This window comes from Sander vitreus, chromosome 15 (genome assembly GCF_031162955.1).
Source record: "Sander vitreus isolate 19-12246 chromosome 15, sanVit1, whole genome shotgun sequence".
Taxonomy (NCBI): Eukaryota; Metazoa; Chordata; class Actinopteri; order Perciformes; family Percidae; genus Sander; species Sander vitreus.
Genome location: NC_135869.1, coordinates 12,427,395 through 12,450,157, shown reverse-complemented (window position 1 = coordinate 12,450,157; position 22,763 = coordinate 12,427,395). Strand labels below are relative to the sequence as shown.

The 22,763-nt window shown below is 41.2% G+C and overlaps 1 protein-coding gene across 3 annotated transcripts; it reads left to right on the top strand.

Moving 5' to 3' along the window:
- Nucleotides 1-765: 765 nt before the first annotated feature.
- znf652 (zinc finger protein 652) lies at nt 766-20,898 on the top strand. 3 transcript variants are annotated; one of them, XM_078270230.1, is made up of 6 exons: nt 766-1,060; nt 5,675-7,204; nt 8,592-8,739; nt 10,739-10,854; nt 15,144-15,288; nt 17,443-20,898. In XM_078270230.1, exons 2-6 carry the CDS (start codon nt 6,191-6,193, stop codon nt 18,063-18,065), a joined length of 2,046 nt encoding a protein of 681 aa, XP_078126356.1. In that variant the 5' UTR covers nt 766-1,060; nt 5,675-6,190; the 3' UTR covers nt 18,066-20,898. The 3 variants fall into 3 exon arrangements, with proteins under 3 accessions (XP_078126356.1, XP_078126358.1, XP_078126357.1); XM_078270232.1 differs by having other exon boundaries at nt 785-866; XM_078270231.1 differs by lacking the exon at nt 766-1,060 and adding an exon at nt 1,125-2,454.
- Nucleotides 20,899-22,763: the final 1,865 nt, after the last annotated feature.

The window sequence follows — 22,763 nt, the reverse complement described above, 5'->3', positions numbered from 1 at the left end:
TTCTACCTCCCAGTGGTCACGCTTGTTGTTCAAGGCCTCAGAGGTGAATAGTATTTTATGTAATTATAATTGTCGCCACAGGAGGGTGTGTCATAATTGCATTTTGCATTTTTTTTTATAAATATTGTAGAAGATAAGCAGTCAGTTGTACTGTTCATTGTTGCCTTAATTCCTCCATAAAGGCTCAAAATGGATACAATTGTTCCAATATGTCATTGGTAGCGTTAATGCAACTATTGGGGCTCTTTGTGTCCTGGTATATAGATGAAATCATAGTTCAACTTAAATACAACTAATTTTAGAAGAAGGCATGGCTGAGATTAAGGATACTGCATTTTAGATATCTAAACTGTTTTATATCGATGAACCATTTTGAAACCCTGATGCTATGCATTGTCGCGAATGTTATTTATCTTTTAGGATAATATATTCCATAAAATATTGAATTTGGTCACTTTCCTGGGAGACAAATGGGAACGCCTGTGTGTCCAGACAATAAGAACTTAGTTAAAAATCCAACATCAAACTCATCAAATTGAAGAGGTATATTAATTAAAGGTTAAGAGTCGATGGTAAAAATAGAATAAAATCATTACACTTTTAGGATTTCTCCTTTGAGAGGATAAAACAGTCCTCAGGGTCTTTTTATTATTATTTCATCAATCAAGGAATTCAGCTCAGCGCGTGTGCGCGCGCACCGGGTGTCTGATTTGGAGGGAGACGTAAAGAATCCAGACTCAGACACGCTGCCGCGCGCCTGCCCAGACAGCGGCCTCAACGCACGCCTAGGATGAGCGCGGGACGACGGTGGTACGCGCGAGAGCTTGGCCGGGCCACGTAGCGGGGCTGAAGACACCGGTGCGCAGGTATCTCCGCAGCCCATACCGCACATCAACAAATAATCTCCCACACATTTGCACATAAAGATCATTGGCATTTCACTTTTTAAATGCACATCCGCCAATGTAGAGGGAGAACGAGCAAGAGAAGTGCGCGTGCAACCCTGAATCTGTGCAACTCTGATTGCACGAACGCAAGAGGGAGGTCGCTCTCGACGGAGGTAAGCCAGCAAACCGACAACAAAATGTTGCTATATAACTTAATCGTATGCACTTACATGTATGACAAGCATGCCAGCTGCTGGGAAAAGCACACGTAGGTCACCGGTAGCCGGTGGCCGGAGCTACCGTGAGAATTGTTCGTGAGCTCAGCTAGCACTGACTTTGTGACAGTGTCGAGTTGAGTGGGTTTGTCAGTACAGCAGTCGGGGTTTTGTTAGGAAAGCGGCGCTTTTCATCTTGTGAGACAAGAAAGAGACATTGATAACAAAGCATGACATCGGCTTTTCATCTAGCTTGATGTGGGTCCGATAACTGTCACACTTTTCCCTTCAAAGTGCAGTATCGAAATTAAGTGTAACGTTAATGCTAAATATCTGACGTTAATGCTAGCTTTAAGCTAACTAGCGCCAATCTGGGCGGTTTTGGGTTAAAAAAGTGGAAGTCTTGTATCTGTTATTAGCTAATGCATGTCAGCAAATACTAGCCTTTAGATGGTACAGCTTGTGCAAGGTAATATGATTGTTGTTGAGTGACCTTTAACTGCACTAAAATATCTAATAGCTGCACCTTGAGCTAATGTAGCCAAGTTAGCTTGTCATGTGTGTGCAGGTTAGTACCTATGGAGTATCGCTAGCTAATGTTACGTAGCTAAGTAGCCTAAGTTGGCCAGGCCTGCACAGTGTTATAATGTTGCCTTTTTGTTTTAACCCTTTCTTTGCTTCATACACACTGCAACGTTACCTCCAAGCCTTGTAGCTTAAAAAAGATTGCCCTCAGCAAGATGAAAGTAGCTGCTGCACTTTATCTCGTCATACTTTCCAAAATGATGTAACGTTATTTGGTTTCGCACTTTGTAACCTTGTTCGCCAGAAATAGCAAGCTTGCTGTACCCAATCCTTCCGTTTATATTTAAATTATTGCTTTTTTTTTATAGTCCAAATCAGATTTTAAACAAAAGATCCATGTTATATGTCCCTATGTTATCTTCCCCTATTTAGAATACAGATATCCCAGTTGTCAATATCAGTGGAATGCTGTCAGGCTTGAATTTGTCTCTCTCTCTGTGCAGTGATGAGAGTAAAGAAACTTGGTATGGGAGACCAGATGCCTGAGATAATACTCTCACTTTTCTGTGATAGCTCAGATGATTTATACCAGACCAAAAACACTACTGCTTTGACCCGATTATGGGCTTGAGGGCCAAATACTTAGAGAGGCATGGAGCACCCCTGCAGTGCACCACACAGTGAGCTGGTTAAGGTCTTATGAGTTTGGACAGAGTGAGGAATGTGAACCTTCACACGGTCGTCTACAAGCTGCGAACGGGAAAGCTCATTAAAGTCTAGACGTTAGAGGAACCATGGATTTGAGGAGCACTGCTGCATAATATGAGGTAAACGTGACGCATTTTGACTGCTTCAGAAGTCTCATCTGCTTTACTGGGATCACTTGCACTATTTAATGCTGTTGGTAAATGTTGTATAGTGCCTTTGCAGTAAAGCTCCCATCCTGTGTCATTCAAATGTTAAGCCACAGTAGCATCTATCCGGTATATGACTGGCTTTGTGGCTTACCCTATATGAAATTTAGTTTTGGTTTCTCGTCCTGTTTCTGAAGCATGGTTGAGGAAAGCTATAAATTGGTTATTGTTGAATAAACGTTGATTTTTTTTGCTGAGCATTACTAATGCTTTGGATTACTTAAATGGGCTGTCAGAGACATTCATTTATGCACTTTTCTCTTTTTACGTCAGGCTGCAAAGATATTTGAAAGCTGTCCAAACAAAAAAGAAAAAGGTCAAAACACTTGCAAATGATCATCATTCCAATAGGTTTGACCTCCCGATCTGACAAGGTGATTGTGTAGAGTAATTACCAGTGATATTGAGGAGTCTGCGCTCTACTTGATTCCCACATCAAAGGACTGCATTATTTCGCTGTGAGTGAAACCCTGAAATGACTCATCATTGATAATGATAAGCCTGTGGAAGGATTTTACTCTATATGGGTTACATAAGTGTGTTTGTTTATTTGCCGATGTGTGTGGTGTATTTGGGACACTCTTCAGCAGTGAATTTAGCACTTTTTTATTATTGCGAATGGCAAATTAAATACATTCTTAAACTTAGCTGTTGTATATTCTTTTAGCCCTTTTAAACATTTATTTTAAACACACATGTACTTAAAAGAGAATGGAACAAGGTGCATGTTAAATCATGTTCAGGCAGTGGTTTCTCATGCAATTTATATTCCCTGTCATCCAGACGCAGGATAATCTATTAGGCTTTGTCTCTAAGACAGCCATGTGAGTTGAGTTGTTCTGTCAGTGCAGGGCTCACCCTCCCCTTGTGGTCTTAATGCTCTCAGAGCTGCTGTCCAATTCTCAGAAAGGATCAGAGTCAGCATGCACAGGAAGACAGGTGTGTCTGTATATGTTGATACACACATTCTATATAAATTACTTTCGCTTGTATTTGCAAAACTCGTCCAACATAGATTCATGTATGGTACAGGGAAATCAGTTTAGGGTTGACCAAGAGAGATTATAGCAATGCACTTGATCAGAACTTAAGTTAAGATTGCATATTGAGATTGCATATTGAGAAAGCCTCTTTTGGAATGATTTTGATTTTATTACTGATGACTTTGAGCAAGTACAGCTTCTGTTCAGTTTGAATTAGTGTTGGTGTTGAACCCTCAGTAATAAAGTAGTTATGAGGGCCATAGTAAAAGTAAGTAAGACAGCACAAAAGACACCAGAAATGAAAATACTTTTTAGTTGACAAATACTACTCCAGTAGAAGTAAAAAACAAAACAAAAAATATGATTTTTGCCAATTAAATAATTGTGATTTTAATTGTCAAAATAATGAGGCCTGTAATATTTGCTGCGATTGCTTTGCTTTACACTCATCATGTCACCTATGATCCCCTCTTTTTCACTCTCTTCTGTTCTTCTGGCACTTCTGCAAACCCTTTTATCTTAATCATGACTACAAATTAAAGACTAGAACAAAGTAGTCTTAATGGGTCGGTGGTGGTATGTTTGACTATGATAGTCCCTCTTGGCCTATTTGTTTTCTTTGTAGAAAACGGAGGAACATTTTGTTTTAAAAGAAATAAAGCAAAAAATGTTCATGAAGACACAGAAGAGAGGATGTTTGCCGTCTCCAAGAAAGGAAATGTGTTTTTGTTTCATGCTCCGGGAGGTTTTCTACTACTGAACCAACCGCCCTGGTGCACACTCATTAAGGCGAGGAGGGTGTGAGGTTGTATGAGGTCAACTAACTGTCAGCCCCAGGTTAGGTGTATGCAAAAGTAAAGAACATACAAACACCCTCAAAAGCTAAATTTATTTGTTTTAATATCTTTTTTTTTTTATCATTATCTTGCATAAACATGACTATTACTGTAGGTTCCAAACTGTGCAGTGCTTAGGCTTCACTGACAAGTTGAAATAGAGTTTCCTGTGGTTGTATCTGCAATACAAGCGCCTGAGCTGTGGTTACTCTATGCCCTCTAACAGTCAATGGGAGGTGTGTGTGTGTGTGTGTGTGTGTGTGCAAGTTGGTGTGTATTGCTTAAACATAATTGACACATCACGGTGTGGGTTTGTGTTTTTGCAAAGTGCTCAGATCATTTTGTGATTATTATATGAAAACGTAATTTCGAGGGAATTCCATTTTTGAATGGTGCAATTAATTTACTGTTTGTTTTTTATTGTAGGTGGTGTACAGTGTTCTAGGTTGTCATAGTGTATTGCAATACATATGGCACTATTAACAAGCGTTTCAAGTTTTTTCTGCTCCAAACAATGAGACTAAAACAGCAATTAATACTGAAAGTGATGCTGAAATCCTTTTTTTTGATTTTATTTCTACTGTTATTCTCACTTGTTATAGGTTAATGTGTTTTGCATTTTATCTATTTCACCAATGCTTAGACTGATGGACTACATGTCTTGGGACCACTTAAGTAGTGTAAGGGTAGTTAGGGTTTCTTCTTCTTGTAGGTTGTAAATGATATTGAATATACATGTTTCCTTTTTTAAACAAACAATATGATAGTATTTATAATGTGTATTTATTTATATTATCGTGTCTGGGCCCCTAAACACAAGCTTCAAATAGCTTACCAGGGTGTCTTATTTCACATATCTGCATTACGTCTTATGATTGTACTTGTCTTTAAACTTTTGTGACTAAAATGAAACATGAATGTAAAAAGTTTTATCTGACTGTCATTAAGACGATATTTTACGTATTGTCGTGAATATGCTCTTTAAATTAACAAGATATATTACGGTGTGTCACTCTAGAAAGCAAACCATCTCTGCATTTTATTTTATAGTGAGGCGTTTCAGTTGTATATTTATATTTCTAGTATTTAGAATACTCTGCTTTTGAACTTGAATCTACTCACATTCATTTGTGAAGGCTGTGGTTTTGACTCCTACACACAACACTGAAACATTTGTGGGCAAATGTGGCACTCGGTGTTGAAAAGTTGACATTATGGCTGTAGTTTCAGTTCACAGTCTCTGTATTGACAGTGGAGGAGCACCCTTTCTAACCTCATCTGTATTTCCCCTGTTTCGTCTGTCTTATCTCCTAGGTAATGCACTGTAAATGGCTCTTCAAGCAATACACAGAAGTCCTTACAGCAGCTCCTCCATGTCTGGCATTCAGCTCATCTTGTCCTGCTCTGCAGTTTGAAGACACTGGCATCCTGCAGAGCAGCTGCCGTCAGAGAAACTGAATCTGGGATCTGCCTACACCTCGCATGCAAACTCGAGAGAGGAATTTAGCTTCAAATGTTTAGCATCAAAGACACCGAGCCTTTGATTTTGCAGTCAGATTTTTAAGCATATGGAACAAAACTTGGAACAGATTGTATGTCTTTCCTACTGCATGTTCTACCTTGGACAGCATGGATGCTCTTTTTGAATCAGGTTGACGATCTGTCGCCTCATCCCCTCCTTCCTGTCTCTTCAGTAGAAGGAGGGTGGGGGATTGGTGTGGCGTCCCCTGCCCCTCCTTGTAGAGTAGGCTAGTCTACCTTGCCCCATAGCAAGTTACTCTTTTCCATTGCCTTGTGCCTCGCACCAACTTAATTTTCTTCTCCCGCTTCATGAAATCCTGCAAGAGCCTCAAGGAAGAAGTTTCTGTCCCTAGCCTTGGCGGGATGTCACAGGAGGAAGGACGCAGGGCGCCGGTGTCGCAGTCCTATTTTCACTCCCCTAACCCAGATCTGGACCTGACGGGCAAGCTTTATAAGAGGGAGGTTGGTGGTAAGCCATATTCTGTGTTAGTGGACAATAAAATGGCAGCGAAGGCATCCATTGGAGATCAGAACATTGGTCAGTTGCCCACTCAACATGTGACTCCACTACAACATCAGCAGTATTTCAGAGAGGGAGGAGCAGGGCAGGAAGTGGGGACGCAGGGGTCCCAGGCTGGCAACGACTGCTCCTCTGACGACACTGAAGATGATGACGACGATGAGGAAGATGAGGATGAGGAGGATGAGGGCTTCAAGCGTGAGCAGATCATTGTCGAGGTTAATCTGAACAACCAAACACTTCATGTATCCAAGGGGGACAACAAAACTGGAACCACAGCAGATGACTCTGAGAGAGCTGGCAGCGACGACGATGAGGAGGAGGAAGAGGACAGCCCTGATGATGATGATGACGATGATGAAGAGGAGGAAGACGACGACGAGGAAGATGAGATTGAGAGTCGAAGAACGAGGTCAAAAAGGGCCCGTCGTGGTGCAAGTAGTACAGCAGCTCCTAGCCAGCCTCGGAGGAAAAGCCTCAGAACCGTTCTGAGCACTGCTACTGCAGGAATGACCACGAGGGGGCGACGGAAGCGCATGGAGCCTCCAAAGAGCAAGCGCAGAAATGCCCCATCATCTGCCGGTTCCACAACCACAACGACAGGGGAGAAAGCAGAAGTGGAGGAGAAGGAGATGCTGGCGTGTGAAAAGTGCCCCCGAGTCTTTAACACACGCTGGTACCTGGAGAAGCACATGAATGTCACTCACAGGCGAATGCAAATTTGCGACAAGTGTGGCAAAAAGTTTGTCCTGGAGAGTGAGCTGGCCTTACACCAGCAGACTGACTGTGAGAAGAACATCCAGGTAGAGCAAACTTTTCCCGTCTCATATCATATCTCTGTTAACTCTCTTGCAAATTAACATTTTATTGTGAATGATAGAAAAGTGCATTTCCAGGGTTCACCATATTCTTTGATAACATCTTTATATACCTAGCAGGGCTTGACAGTAACGGTTGCCCAGTTGTCCTTCGCAACCAGATTGAGTCAGTTGGCAACCGTTTTGTGGCGTCTGGCAACCACCTGGAAAATAATAATAATCAAATTAAGTGCAAATATATTAACAAAAAACCCTGATTGCATAGTTTTACTCGGACACAAAAAACATCGCTGGTGTAGCCAAGTGAATCTAGATAATAAGTTGCATGGAGATCACCTATATTGAATCAGAGTGGAAAAAGTAATTGTTTTTAGGTTCCATACACCTGTACAGTATCTGGAAGGTCTGACGGCTGGTTAGTCAATTTCAAAACTATATCATGAGGACGAAGGAGCATGCCAAAACAAATCAGAAAAGAACAAAACGAGGGTAGGATACAAGAATCATTATCCCAGGACAGTAAACTTATTTTAAAAAAAGGTTAAAAAATACATCACAGTGTAAATCTGTCTTCAACAGGCTTACTTCAAAAACTGAATGTCTGTGTGATAAAAGCGAGGCTACCAACAGAGCTCCAGGGTTCATGGATGAGATGGGAGACAATATGCACACACACACAACGGTTTTTCCTGTTCCTCACCAGTTTTATGGTAGTGGAAAGCTCACATGACAGTACGTGTTTGCTAGAAGGCATGTGAGAAAACAAAGTTGAAGTCTCTTTGATATGATGAGCCTAAAATTAAGCTTTCTGGTCATCCTATTAAATGCTTGGGTTTCTGTGTTTCATATGTTGGTGGCAGCATGATGCTGTGGAGATGCTTCTCTACAGTAGGCCCTGCAGTCTGCAAGATAACTGCCAGTACAACTGGATTCATCTTCTAGCAAGACAACAGCCCCAAAGCTCAGGAATGTCCAATTTTCCACGTCAGTCTAAACTTGAATCCAGTCGAGAATTTGTACAGTTTTGCAAAGCAGAAGTACAGTTTCCAAAAGCGCAAAGCTCATACAGATTGACCCACACAGAAGTAAAGCTGTTTGTTTGTTTTTGCTGCCAAAAGTGCCTCTAATGAATATTGATTTTGAAAGGGATAGAATACACATGCAATCGATTGTTTTGTAATTTATGAAGATCTCCAGGGGGAATTCAGGAAAGCAGACTCATTATGATATTCCCCCAGCAGAGGGAGCTGGAGTATAATGAAACAGTTTGGGCAAATGAGAACAATCTGATGGCCATCAGGTTTTGGTGCTCATAATATTAATCAGCAATCCCTAATCTTAATGTTTCTTTTTCTACTTGTGTGTCCTTTAGTGTGTCTCCTGCAACAAGTCTTTTAAGAAGCTCTGGTCACTGCATGAGCACATTAAGATTGTGCACGGCTATGCAGAAAAGAAGTTCTCATGCGAAATTTGTGAGAAGAAGTTCTACACAATGGCTCATGTCCGTAAGCACATGGTTGGTAAGTGGGGGCCTTTTTTCACAGTTCCTTTTGTACTGTATCACCCTAATATCTTATACTGGGGTAACTGTTTAATACAATTAAGCCACAACATAATGTTTTATCTTTTACACACACAGTCATATAATTAGAATATCATGAAAAAGTTGATTTATTTCAGTAATTCCATTCAAACAGTGAAACTTGTATAATGTATACATTCATTCCACACAGTGATATATTTCAAGTGTTTCTTTTACTTTTGATGATTAGAACTGACAACTAATGAAAACCCCAAATTCAGTATCTCAGAAAATTAGAATATTACTTAAGACCAATACAAAAAAGGATTTTTAGAAATGTTAGCCAACTGAAAAGTATGAACATGAAAAGTATGAGCATGTACAGCACTCTATACTTAGTTGGGGCTCTTTTTGCCTGAATTACTGCAGCAATGCGGCGTGGCATAGAGTCGATCAGTCTGTGGCACTGCTCAGGAGAGCCCAGGTTGCTCTGATAGTGGCCTTCAGCGCTTCTGCATTGTTGGGTCCGTCTTATCGCATCTTCCTCTTCACAATACCCCATAGGTTTTCTATAGGGTTAAGGTCAGGTGAGTTTGCTGGCCAATTAAGAACAGGGATACCATGGTCCTTAAACCAGGTACTGGTAGCATTGGCACTGTGTGCAGGTGCCAAGTCCTGTTGGAAAATGAAATCTGCATCTCCATAAAGTTGGTCAGCAGCAGGAAGCATGAAGTGCTCTAAACTTCCTGGTAGACGGCTGCGTTGACCCTGGACCTCAGAAAACACAGTGGACCAACACCAACAGATGACATGGCACCCCAAACCATCACTGGCTGTGGAAACTTTACACTGGACTTCAAGCAACGTGGATTCTGTGCCTCTCCTCTCTTCCTCCAGACTCTGGGACCTTGATTTCCAAAGGAAATGCAAAATGTACTTTCATCAGAGAACATAACTTTGGACCACTCAGCAGCAGTCCAGTCCTTTTTGTCTTTAGCCCAGGCAAGACGCTTCTGACGCTGCGTCTTGTTCAGGATTGGCTTGACACAAGGAATGCGACAGCTGAAACCCATGTCTTGCATACGTCTGTGCGTGGTGGTTCTTGAAGCACTGACTCCAGCTGCAGTCCACTCTTTGTGAATCTCCCCCACATTTTTGAATGGGTTTTGTTTCACAATCCTCTCCAGGGTGCGGTTATCCCTATTGCTTGTACACTTGTTTCTACCACATCTTTTCCTTCCCTTCGCCTCTCTATTAATGTGCTTGGACACAGAGCTCTGTGAACAGCCAGCCTCTTTAGCAATGACCTTTTGAGTCTTTCCCTCCTTGTGCAAGGTGTCAGTGGTCATCTTTTGGACAGCTGTCAAGTCAGCAGTCTTCCCCATGATTGTGTAGCCTACAGAACTAGACTGAGAGACCATTTAAAGGCCTTTGCAGGTGTTTTGAGTTAATTAGCTGATTAGAGTGTGGCACCTTTTTCTCAATATTCTAATTTTCTGAGATACTGAATTTGGGGTTTTCATTAGTTGTCAGTTCTAATCATCAAAAGTAAAAGAAACACTTGAAATATATCAGTCTGTGTGGAATGAATGTATACATTATACAAGTTTCACTGTTTGAATGGAATTACTGAAGTAAATCAACTTTTTCATGATATTCTAATTATATGACCAGCGTGTGTGTGTGTGTGTGTGTGTGTGTGTGTGTGTAAAAATAATGTATTGTCACTTTACACTTACCATTTTTCTTTTAGAGGTGTGTATGTAGGGTTTTTTTTTGTAGAATCATCAGATACATTTTCTTTAATTTTACATGTGTTAACACTGTGTCTACAGTTTAGTAAAAATAAGTCTGATTTAGTATGTTATCTGTAGTTGTTGATTAGCCTTTATTATTCATATACACTTATCCCATTTAAAACATTGATGTATTATCTGATCAGGTGTGTGCAGTTGTCTCATCATTGTTTCTCGCCCCCACCCCACCCCCAAACCCAGCTCACACTAAGGACATGCCATTTACCTGTGAGACATGTGGAAAATCGTTTAAACGCAGCATGTCTTTAAAGGTTCACTCACTCCAGCATTCTGGAGAGAAGCCCTTCCGTTGTGAGGTAAGATACACATTGTGGCCCTGTTTTGATAAATCTAGATCAAATTGCAATTCACAACAGTATCTTAATGTTTCTCACCTGCATCCAAAGTGACCACTTGTGATCATATTTCGTCTTTCTGCTCACATTGATTGTATCTGTTCAAACTAAGGCCATTGCTACGTGGACAAATTGTGTGTGCTAGGCCATACAGTTGGAGAATTGGACTGCCTCACCTAAGATGAGGGCTGAAACTTCCTCCAAGTCAAAACTAATAAAACAGTGTTTGTTGTGCTGTATGCAACTTGTCTTTCAATGTGACACTGACACATTTGTGCTCACAGTCTGCTACACAGTGTGAATATGGTACAAAACGTCCCTGGCAATGGAGATATAGATATATCTATCTATCTATCTGTCTATCTGTCTATCTGTCTGTCTGTCCCCCAGCTTCAGCCTCTCTCCTTAAGAGGGAGCTGAAAGCTGCCGTTGTTGACCACCAAACTAATCATTCAACTGTGGAATGTAGGCTGCTTAAAAATGCATATGTGGTTGTGAACTGTCATGGTAAAAATGTCTTCTATGTTATGTGAATGACCTTTCATGGCAACACATATTTCAAAAGCAGCATGTGGAAGGGTGATAGGAAAAAAAGTGACCGTACAAGAAAAACGAGCCCCATTCGGCTAAAAAATCCTCTTGCGTACACCTGTATTTAGTACCATCTACTTGTGACTGGGTGTACTGAGAACAAATAGAGGATATACCTTACAGACAAAGGTGCACTGTTTAGATCATCCTGTGAAGGGCTCATTGCATGAGTGGAAACTGAGTAATAAAATAACCCAAGGCCCTCTGTAGGTCTTGTGAAAAAAAATAAAGGCATTCATTTTTGCACAAGACCTACAGAGTGCCTTTGATTATTTTTGAAGGAGACCTGCATCTTTACAAATTTTGGACTTGAGATCAGTTTCCACTCATGCAATGAGCCCTTCACAGGATCTAAACAGTGCACCCGGAATATCCGAAGAGCACCTGTAGTTGAATACAAGAGAGACCCAGCAGCGCTTCCACTCCTTTGTCTGTAAGGTATATCCTCTTTGTTCTCAGTACACCCAGTCACAAGTAGATGGTACTAAATACAGGTGTACACAAGAGGATTTTTTTGTGGAATGGGGCTCGTTTTTCTTGTACTGTCACTTTTTTTCCTATCACCCTTCCACCTGCTGCTGTTGAAATATGTGTTGCCATGAAAGGTCATTCACATAACATAGACATTTTTACCATGACAGTTCACAACCGCACATGCATTTTTAAGCAGCCTACATTCGTTTAGTGGTGCCTTTTTATTTTCAATTCAATTTGTTCAATCACTTCTTGATTTTTCCAAACTACAGAGCAGCACGAGGCCAAAATCACAGAACGCGTGTGTTAATCACGCCTCAGAAAAAAGAGTGCCGTTGAAAGGAATTTGCGTTAACTCGACAATATGGCATTCATTTTGACAGCCCTAGTCAGAACTTTTTGTCCCAAATGTCAGAACTAGGGCTGTCAAGCGATTAACATATTTTATTGCATGATTGTCCATAGTTAAATTGCGATTCATTGCATATTGTTAATCTGTTCTAAATAGGGCTACACAATATTTTTTTTTTTTTTTTTTTTATCGTCATCGCGATATCAACTGGCGCAATAAAGACATTATGAAAGGCTGCAACATATCGCAAAAGACACTCAGATTGTTTTGTTAGTTGAAAATTTCACACTTTAAGATGTAACTGTCATTCTTTTTAGTGGTGCCTTTTTATATATTCATTTCGATGTTCAATAATAGTGTGTTGGAAATTATTACCTTTTTTTATCAACATGGGAGCGGACAAATGTGCTTGCTTTAAGCAAATGTTTATTTATTATGGCAAAAAATCCAAAACAATGACTAATACTACCTCAATAGTACTGTATGCTCAATAACAATATGCTGAAAGCCTAATATGGCAAACTCAAGCACATCAAGAAACAACAGATGGGTATATTGACCTGAATGTAACATTACTTGCTAATACTAACACAATGTAGTGTCTCGCTTTATACTTGTAAAGGTTAACTAAACCTCCCATTATTTTAGGCAGCTCAACACAAAACAATGGACCTTGTGCATTACAGCAACAGACACATTGTACAAGTACAATGGTCAGCTAAATGTAACAATGTAATTGTGTTTAACCTCATGTGGGGAAAGAGAAGCTCACAAAAACATCTCCTTCTACTCAGTGGGATCCTAACAGGGTGATACAAAAAAATAAATTTAAAATAAACAATAAATAAAGTTTGAGAGAAAATGACGGGTCGGTAGAGGCTATGTGCGACTCAAGGCATATGCTGGAACGGGGGGGTGCCTGGCCACTGCAATCATGTTGCGTGTACTATCAGTGGTCAGTGTGCTGACTTTATGTCCCACTCTCTGGCTACTTGCAGAAAGTGCTAAGCACACGCGTCCGATAAATGCCTCTCCCTTATCTTCATAACAGTCAAAGCGACCGAAGTTCCCACTGTGAGTCAAAATAATGTGCTGTGACCCCGACATAACTGATTACTGAGAGAAATCTCCGGTGAGTGCAGCAGTGCTGCATGGCTTCCTGATTTCCCAAACTACTGAGCAGCACGAGGCCCAAATCACAGAATGTGTGTGTGTTAATCGTGCGTCAAAGAAACTAGTGGCGTTAAAAGGAATTTGCGTTAACTCGTTATTGTGGCATTAATTTTGACAGCCCTAGTCAAAACCTATATAAACATACTGACATTGGCATCGTGGAGTGATGGTATGCACTTAATATTGTTTGTCATAAACGCACACACCTATTGTATAATATCATCATCTGTTTCCTTTCCTTGGTAATGTATTTATTTTGAGCCGAGTTCAGTACTCAAAGAGTGGTTGGCCATTTGAGTAGAGTGACTGAAGGTTACAGTTTTGATGAATTTGCCCTTGTGTGCCACCAAGGTACTCAGCCTCAAGGTAGTTTTCACTCATTAGTTTGAGCAGAGGAGAATCTGTGCCATGTGGTTTGTGACCAACCAAATATGGTCCGTTATATTAAGTTGTTGCCTTTCAGAATGGGTATTTTGAACATTCATTGCACGGTTATATCATCTGAGTTATACAGAGAAGTCAAACCATGTCAAATATTAGCAAACTACACATACAGTGTTAACAAATTAACTACAACATGACGTAGAACTAAGTGTTCAGGGCTTTAACTGAAGACTCTTATGAATGCATTTCGTCACATTGTAAGTCAAGATTTTCAAGCTTATTTCTGCTCAACAGGGTTAGTTAGAGTTGATTATCTTATCCCTGTCCTCACTCGTGAATTCAGAGGAAGTTGACAGATGGGGTGGTTTACTCCCACCCGAGGCCTTTTTAATGTCCAACCACTTGAATGGACGGCACACAGAACACGTGTGTATGGGTGGAGTTGCTCTAATTAAATGTTTGAAGTCATCCTGCACTGTAACATGTTACATGCTTATTAAGGGTGTATGTAATGTATAGGCCATTCTCTTAGTGGTCTTACTCTGTAGTGCTGAATGGAACCTGCTAGATTTTTTTTTCACCCCACAGACATTTATTTAGCCAGGTGGTGCCATTGAGATTATAAATATTTTACGTTAGGAAAAGACCTGACCAAGAAAGCCTCATAATGCAAACATGCAGTGTGGCTATGTACCCACATAATCTGGTTATTGTTGGCTTAATGCAGTAACCCTAATTTCTTAAATGTCATGTACATATAAATGAGAAATATGCATCAGATTGAGGGATTAAGATAAATGTTAATGCTGCTAGATATCTGGAGAAACCTGATTTTATTGGCCATATATAAAATTAACCTGGGCTGAACTCCCTCATATGCAAAATATTTTAATTTCAATAGGTAAATATTTGAAAGTATTTTAAATGCATCCTCCCTTTCCTGCCTAACAGGACTAACCTGGTTTCTTGTGTGCATGTAAAGAGTAAAAGTAGTCCCTTTACAACTGCTACGTAACAGCAGTGTATCTGTTAACAAGATCACATAACTTGTACATGTTTTTAATGCTCAAAAGGAGCATTATACATAATATTGTGAGTCAATCTGTCACCCTTCGTAATCAATTTAAACCTGTCAAAGGAAACACTTAAGGTTTAAACCATTTCCAACAAGTTGGCAAGTTATAAAGAAAAGTATGTGAAATATCATTACCCTAATTCAGAGTTTTTTTGACAAGACCTATTGTGTTATGTGATGCCTCTTTTGTCTCTGCTGTAGAACTGTGACGAGCGGTTCCAATACAAGTACCAGCTGCGCTCCCACATGAGCATTCACATCGGACACAAGCAGTTCATGTGCCAGTGGTGTGGCAAAGACTTCAACATGAAACAGTATTTTGATGAGCACATGAAAACACACACAGGTGAGAAATGACAAGTTTGGGCGCCTGGAGAGGCTTAGTCCTCGACACAGGGGTCGCGGGTTCAGCTCCGTCCGGCGGCCCTTTGCTGCATGTCATTCCCCCTCTCTCTCCCCTTTCAAGTCTAAGCTGTCCTGTTGGAAATAAAGGCCTAAAATGCCCCAAAAAAAATAATCTTTACAAAAGGAAAAAAAAAAAAAGTTGGTGCACTCATTGCCAGTTGTCCCAGTGTCCTTAGGGCCTGTGGTTTTACCCTTTTTGACCCGAGGAATGTTTTGTAGGAAACAAACGTAACCAGCTTTTTGACTGCATGGACCTACTTCTAGTTTTAAAGCCATTATCGACTGCAGAAACTGGGAAGCTTTGTGGGAAACTATGAACCTAATCGATGTAGTGACTGAAAGATCTTATTTTTGAATTTAGTTCCTAGGTTAGTGTTCCTGTCCAATAAGACGTTCTGTTCCAGAGATTGTAGTTTCCAATGGCCCAGGAACTATCAGGGTGGAGGCTCCAGTACAAGCAAGTCCTGGCTGTCACTGGTATAGATACTGTATAAGGATTTGATAATTGATTTGATTGTAATGTTATAAACACTTGTTATGCAGCCAACTTTCCAGGCTAAAAAAAAAGTGTGTGATAACAGAAAGTGGGGCGTAAGAATTTTATTTTATTTTTTTACACAAAGTGTTTGATTTATACACTGGCTAAAACAGAAAAATAAACAGAAAGCACTCAACAGAGCCTTACTACGTTGGAGACCGACGTCTCGCCTTTCTGGCATCAGTCTTTCCTTCAATCCCTGCATCTCCTTTCCAACATTTACAGTATTTAAATATCACACAGTTGTGCTTTAGTAAATTACATAGCCAACAAAATGACTCAGCTGTTGTGGCAGTGCCTGCGGAAATTATATTTCATACAAAGTGGTCATATTTAAATCTTTTGTCTGCTTTGCTTTGAAACATAAATTTTTGAAATGGTTATCAGATATGCTTTTATTCTGCCTGTTGCAAAGCTAAATAGACTTTAACCTTCAGAAATGTTTTAAGATTAAAACTTTTCCCAACAACAATGTTCCTGGGCTGAGACAGCCAGCCAGTCAGTCACCATATACTCTCTAAAAAGGGAAAAACATTGGATGTTTCCAAGATGAACATTATGGTGGTAAGAGCAGGGAGACATCGCCCAGTTTTTGTAATGAGAGGGATGTTCTATATCAAACAAGAGCCTTGCATAAATTGGGGCTTATAATGACTACCCAGACACATGCTGTATTACATCCCTCTGGTTTTCTGTCCCTGCTGCATTGCTATTTCTAAGACCAAACTGAGCAGTGCAGCCTGTTGGTCGTTCACTGTTTTTCTCCAGCCGTGCCTGTCGTGGGTGTACACTGCTCTACGTTGAACCTCATGGTTCTATTTGTGATGTGTAATTACACTACCCCTCTCCTCTCCCTGCCGCTACCAACCAATTTAGCCTCCTGCAGGAGGAGCCACACCCAGTCATGCCCTGTAATAGGCGCCACACATGTTAAACATAAACTCCCAAAGTTGAGTTCACTGCTCACATTTTTCATGATTTCTTGTGAGTGTAATGTAACAGTTACAGATGACTAGCACATTAGCTGTCACCTTTTTTATATTCAATTGGTTTGGAAGAGCTTTGCACATAACATGCCAGTGTACGGCATTAAGAGAGCCCTTCAGCAGCATGTTAATAGATGACTGTGTGGGTGGTAGCAGGCACATTCAGTAGCTCCATGGAGGGAGGTTAATGAGAGCCGCATTTCAACGGAGCTGCTGTTATTCACTTTCACATCTCTTCTCCTCAACGTGTGAATTGTAATGGCTTCCTGCGGAGTGGGTGGGTTGACAGCAAAGACCCTCAATTCAAGATGCCAACTTATTAGCATTTTTAAAAGAGAACTGTCGCTTTCTGTAGAGAGAAATGGTTGAAGGGGAAAAAGTTAACTTTGTTTTTTGGAGAGCTTTAATCAGTTGATTAATTTTTTTTATTATGTAACCATCACATTTCATTGCAATGGATTTGGCTCTGATGCATCATATTATTTTCTCTTTGTAGCTCCAATCTTTTTGTTAATTGATCCAGTCTCTGTCTTCCTCACACATCAGTCTTTTATTTTCTGAATCTGCGCAGGAGAGAAGCCTTTCATTTGTGAGATCTGTGGGAAGAGCTTCACCAGCCGGCCCAACATGAAGCGCCACCGCCGTACCCACACTGGGGAGAAGCCCTATCCCTGCGAGGTGTGCGGCCAGCGCTTCCGCTTCTCCAACATGCTCAAAGCACACAAAGAGAAGTGTTTCCGGGTCACCAGCCCTGTGGTCCTGCAGACCAGCGGCCCACCTGTGCCTGTCCGCATCTTTGCCAACACCTTCTCCTCCTCTTCCTCCATTTCCGGTCCCAGTCCCTCAACTGCCACCCCAGCCACCACCTCAGCACCCCTGGGCCTCAACCCGACAGGGGGGGGCATGCCTCCAAGAGGCCCTGTGGGACACACATTCTCCCACGTACAGCTCCACTCAAGCCCATCTCACCATCATCCCCACCCCCCGACAACCCAGCAACACCTCTCAAATACACCCCAACATGTCCCACCTCACCCTCACCACCACCTGGCCGTGCCCCCAGTCTCCCACTTGCCCCCACCCCCGGCCCTTTTCAAGAGTGAGCCCTTAAACCACTGTGGGCACGAAGACAGCAGCTACCTGCACCACATGGCTCCCCCTGACAAGGGCCCCGGAGCCCCACAGCACCACTGAACTGTGCTCCAGCTCTGCAGGCCCACACCAAACCGCGCCTTGTTCCTCCTCTTCTCATAGTCCTGCTTCGGTCTCTCAGTTGCCAGGGCCCCTGATGAAGGGTGCTCCTCTCAACCAGATTTGGATAAGTCAAGCTACGCATACGCACCTTTTGTATGTGACGCAGACGTGTACGCCCTCAGTGCACACATTATTTAAGTAGAACCCCTTACTTAAAAACCCTGGACAACTGACAAAGATTTTACAACCTCTAGAATTTTTTTTTTCTTGAACATTTTCTTAGGAAATCTACAAAATGATTTCTGTGCGAGTTCTCTATCTGTACATTAATGGGTGTAAAGTATCTCATTGTCATCAAAAGCTGCTGATGGAGGTCGACGTATGTATTACCTGGGCTTCAAGGATCAGTGTCATTGAACTTTCCTCTTTGTGTCAAGTTGTTTATGGTTGCACATTGATCAGGACTCTCTTTGCAGTTCCTTCCCATAGCAATACTCAACCTGTCCCTCTAGTTGTACTATAGAGCCTCGCCCCGCAAAAATGTTTGTTGAATATTGTAAGCGGTTCTACCTGAGCCTTTCTCTGTCCTAAAGCCAAGGCTTTCTGTCAGAGGGGCAACAGCAGGAGTGCAAGATGCAGTGCCATAGGTTACAGTAAGAAGGGGGGAGGACATTTTGTAGGGGACATTGAAAAACAGGTTTTGTAAATGGTTAGTTGAATCTAGACATAGTCTGAGATTCACATCATGGTTAAATGGTGCTTTCCATTCCAGTACATACAATTCTTAATTTTGCTTTTCCATTTGATTTTCAGAAGTGTAATATTACAAAATAACGTATTGTGTCAGCCTGGCTTTTCTACAATGGATTTGAGGTTTGACTAGATATTTTGTGGTCAAGACACTCAAATTATGCATGACATGCACCCTCACACTTACTCAAGCACACACTCAAAACACAAAGACCGTATGGCCACTGATTTACTTACTGTAATCAGTGCAACCTCAGCTTTCAGTACTGTTGGTCAACAGATGCTTTTAGATAACAGATGACTGACTGATGAGATACTGCCACTGTGAGGGGCCAGACATATGGCCCCATCAGGATTTACCCCACTTCCCTTCGCTGCTGTCGAAATGATACGGGTTACCATGTGAAAGGTCATTTGACACACACACACAGTATACACACCTGGGACCTTTTTCATCACAGTTCTTAACAGGCAATTATGCATATTCCCCTCCGCCTATATTCCACGGTCTGGTGTGGGGCGTTGTAATGTAAAGGTTTGTTTTTTGACTTTCATCGTACTGATATACTTTGATCCACACAGGCAAACGTGTGTCTAAACCTGTTGAATGTTGCCTACGCAGAATGATGGCTGATATGTTTTTTTTGTTGTTTTTTTTTAATGTTCTCTGATCATTTGCTCAGTTTTAAGCTAATGAATGGTTCTGCAGTGTAGATATACTGTTGTTAGCACATGATAGGAAATGTCAGGATAAAAGGCAGTGGTCATACAACTTCTAATACTTCTTGTACAGATAAGCATACATGTGATTAGGTCAGCGTAAGAAATGACATTTGCTAATGTAATAGCCGAATGTTATTTAAAATTAGCATAAAGAGTTGGCAAGTATTTGGCATGAATTTGAGCTGTGTGGTTGTTAGCCCTTCTGTGTGTGTGTGTGTGTGTGTCTGTGTCTGTGTCCATTAGTCTCTACCAGTCTGTCTGGTTGTCCCCAGTGCTCTTCTACCAAAAGCTGCTTTTACAAATTGTGCCCCAATATGTGTATTGGGGATAACTGAGATGGACAATAGCAGTAAATTTAACATGATCCTCTTTCTACCACTCAACGGTATTCTGTCGGAAGTGGTTAATCTCCGTAGTTAAGGGTGCCCCTTTTGTGATTTGAGACCTGCAATTATCCTGCCATTACTGTGGGTCCTAAGACGGCGGCATTATTTGCTTATCATCCTTATTTGCTTATCATCCTGTCCCCTCCGGTTCACTGCTGTGCTTCAGCATTTTTGCAGTATGGGTCTTTGTCCTGTTTTATTTTTTTTTTTAAGCCTTTTCATTTGTGTGTATTCTCTGCACTTTACTGCTGCGTGGGTGAGGCGCAGGGAAGGGAGGGACTGACAATGCATTGTGGAACAAAGTGCAGTTGTGGCTGCATTGGAAAGGGTGATTATTTTGAGTGGATGGTTTTTAGGCAAGGAAAGGAGGAGAATCCCAGGTGGAGGCGGTTAGTGGGGAAGGGACCATAGCAATTGAATAACATGTCTTTTAGTATGTGCAAACACTTATTTCCTTTTTTTTTTTTTTTTCAAAGAAATACACTTTTGCTCTCCTCAAAGTGAAAGTGATGTTCCTCCTGCTTTGGCGCCTTTACACTAGCCCCTCCAAGCTATGTCTTACATACTTTCTTCTGTCCTGTTTGTTAATGGAGTTTTTGTCTCTTGTTATGTCCTGGTTTGTCTTTCAGTTTGCCGAATGATTCTCCTCCTCCTTTCTTTGTTATATAGAATGCACTTTCTACTAAAATTCTTAGCTAGTTAAGAAAAAAATAACATTGTATATTCTTTAAAGATGTTTTAAAAAATCAATATACTTTTTTTCCCTTTTGTATTTTTAACCACTTAATGTAGCATTGCGTATTTTATTATTGTATCTGGTACAAAATGTGCAGCTTTATAATGTCCTGGTTTGTCCTTTTTGTATGTTATCTGGAGATTGAGGAGAAGTGGAAAACGTTGGGCCTTTTTTGATAATGTACATTTAACTGACTGCTAACTTTGAGAAGTAAAAACAAGTAGCCATGATTATCACACATCTCTTCTCTTGCCTCTTTTTATCTTCAAATGCGGTGAGTTTACTGTGAACAAGGACAAGTATTTAAACATGAAATGTAGAAAAATAAGAATTGTGCACAACATGTTCCTGATCGGAAGCTAAGTACTAAGCTTTGCTAAAAGCCTAAATTCCAGTGGACTGTTGCAACTGCACAGACTTGATTTTCTTCAGGGCTGTTATTTTACTATTTTAGGGTAATTGGGTTCTTGGTGTTAGGCCTGTAACCAAACGTCTGCTCTGCTGGCTGCACATGACCCTGCAGCTGACTTCTTTGCTTTTCAAAGCTTTTTATTTGTCCACAAAAGTTGTAGGTCCTCTTCTTCGTGACCACTTCCTATTTATTTATTTGTCCCCGATGTGAATATATCATACCTCAGATGAGCAGTTGCATTTGGAGGAAGTGTCTTTATACAAATTAAATATCAGCTTGAAAACAGGATTGTGTGAAGAATGTCCTTGCCTGGATATCCTTTGTTCCAACTTTAGCTTTATTCATCCATTAACAGAGTGCACCTCCTCTAAGGGCACATTAAGACATTTACTTCTGCTAAAATGACTCCTAAAATGCAGTGTGCCCTCCATCACCATATGTGGTTTTAAGTGGGGCACCAATGAGTCACATAATCCTATAAGATACTGAGTGGGCCGATGGGTAGAGAAAAAACGTTAGTGACTCATTGATGGTGAGTGGGTGGTCAGGTACAGAGGCTCACTTCACAAGCAGAGGAGATAATAACACACCGTCTGTACATCTCCATTCCCATTTGGGTTTGAAAATAGTCAGCCACCCCAGCTGTTAGTCATTATGCCTTGTGGTGTAGAGGAGGGAGGAGGCTGCGTCTGTCAGCAGGCAGATAAAGAGAGGAGGGCTTCCGTGTTTATCAGGCATGCATTCGCTGCTCTGAAAGTTGCTGTGCGGATCATTAATCATTATGTATTTGCGAGGATTTATCTACAAATTCCCTTGCTGCGATGCTACCGTTTCTCTGTAGTTAATAAATGGAGACACCACATTGTTCCAAATTTAAAATGAAGTATTACTTTTGAAATGCTTAATTCATTTGATTCCAATCGATCTCTTAAAAAAAAAATGATAGAGCTCTATTCTCATCTCCTGCATCTCCCTCAAAATAGGAAACGGTCAGAGGTCAAGTACAGTTCAGAGCAGAGTCTGTGTTTTTCCACCGTGCTTACTGTCACACTGACCCAAATCCTGATCATCCTGTTGAAGGGGGGAGTCTTTAGCAGGAAATCTTTTGCATTAGGTCAACTGAACAATAGAGATTATTCAAACATTTCCCAGTGGCTGCCTAAAAGTTTACTGCCATGCACCTTGGGGGCTTAGTGACAGCGGACAAAAAATGACAGGTTCAAAGGGCTTGAAACAGGTTTAATATCCTGTGTCGCTGTCGCCGATGCTACGCACCTGTAACCCAGTCAACAGAGACATAGTGTCGGCCAATCGGAGGTGGTTGTGCCAGACTACTAAAATTGATGAATGTTAATTCAATTGAATTTATAGTATCAAATCATAACGAGTTATCTCGAGACACTTTACAGATTGAGTAGGTCTAGACCCATAAGAGCAAGAATTAGTGTGACAGTGGCAGAGGGAAAAACTCCCTTTTAGGGAGAAACCTCGGACAGACCCACTTTTGCAAGGCACTGTCTCCTTATCACATTCTCATTAGGGGCTGAGCCCCCCTAAAGGTCTGATCCTAGAATCGCCCCTGCTCCACTGGAAAGTGAATGAGTTTGTAGTCTGCCTTGAGACACAGATCATTACTGCAGAAGTGAGGCAGGAACAAGCTGACCCATTCACTTGACTAACCTATTCAGGAA

Coding starts and splice junctions, on each gene's coding strand:
- znf652 (XM_078270230.1), top strand. CDS start 6,191: ATGAAATCCTGCAAGAGCCTCAAGGAAGAAGTTTCTGTCCCTAGCCTT. Junction 8,740..10,738: donor TGTCCGTAAGCACATGGTTG/GTAAGTGGGGGC, acceptor CCCCAAACCCAG/CTCACACTAAGGACATGCCA. Junction 15,289..17,442: donor GCACATGAAAACACACACAG/GTGAGAAATGAC, acceptor GAATCTGCGCAG/GAGAGAAGCCTTTCATTTGT.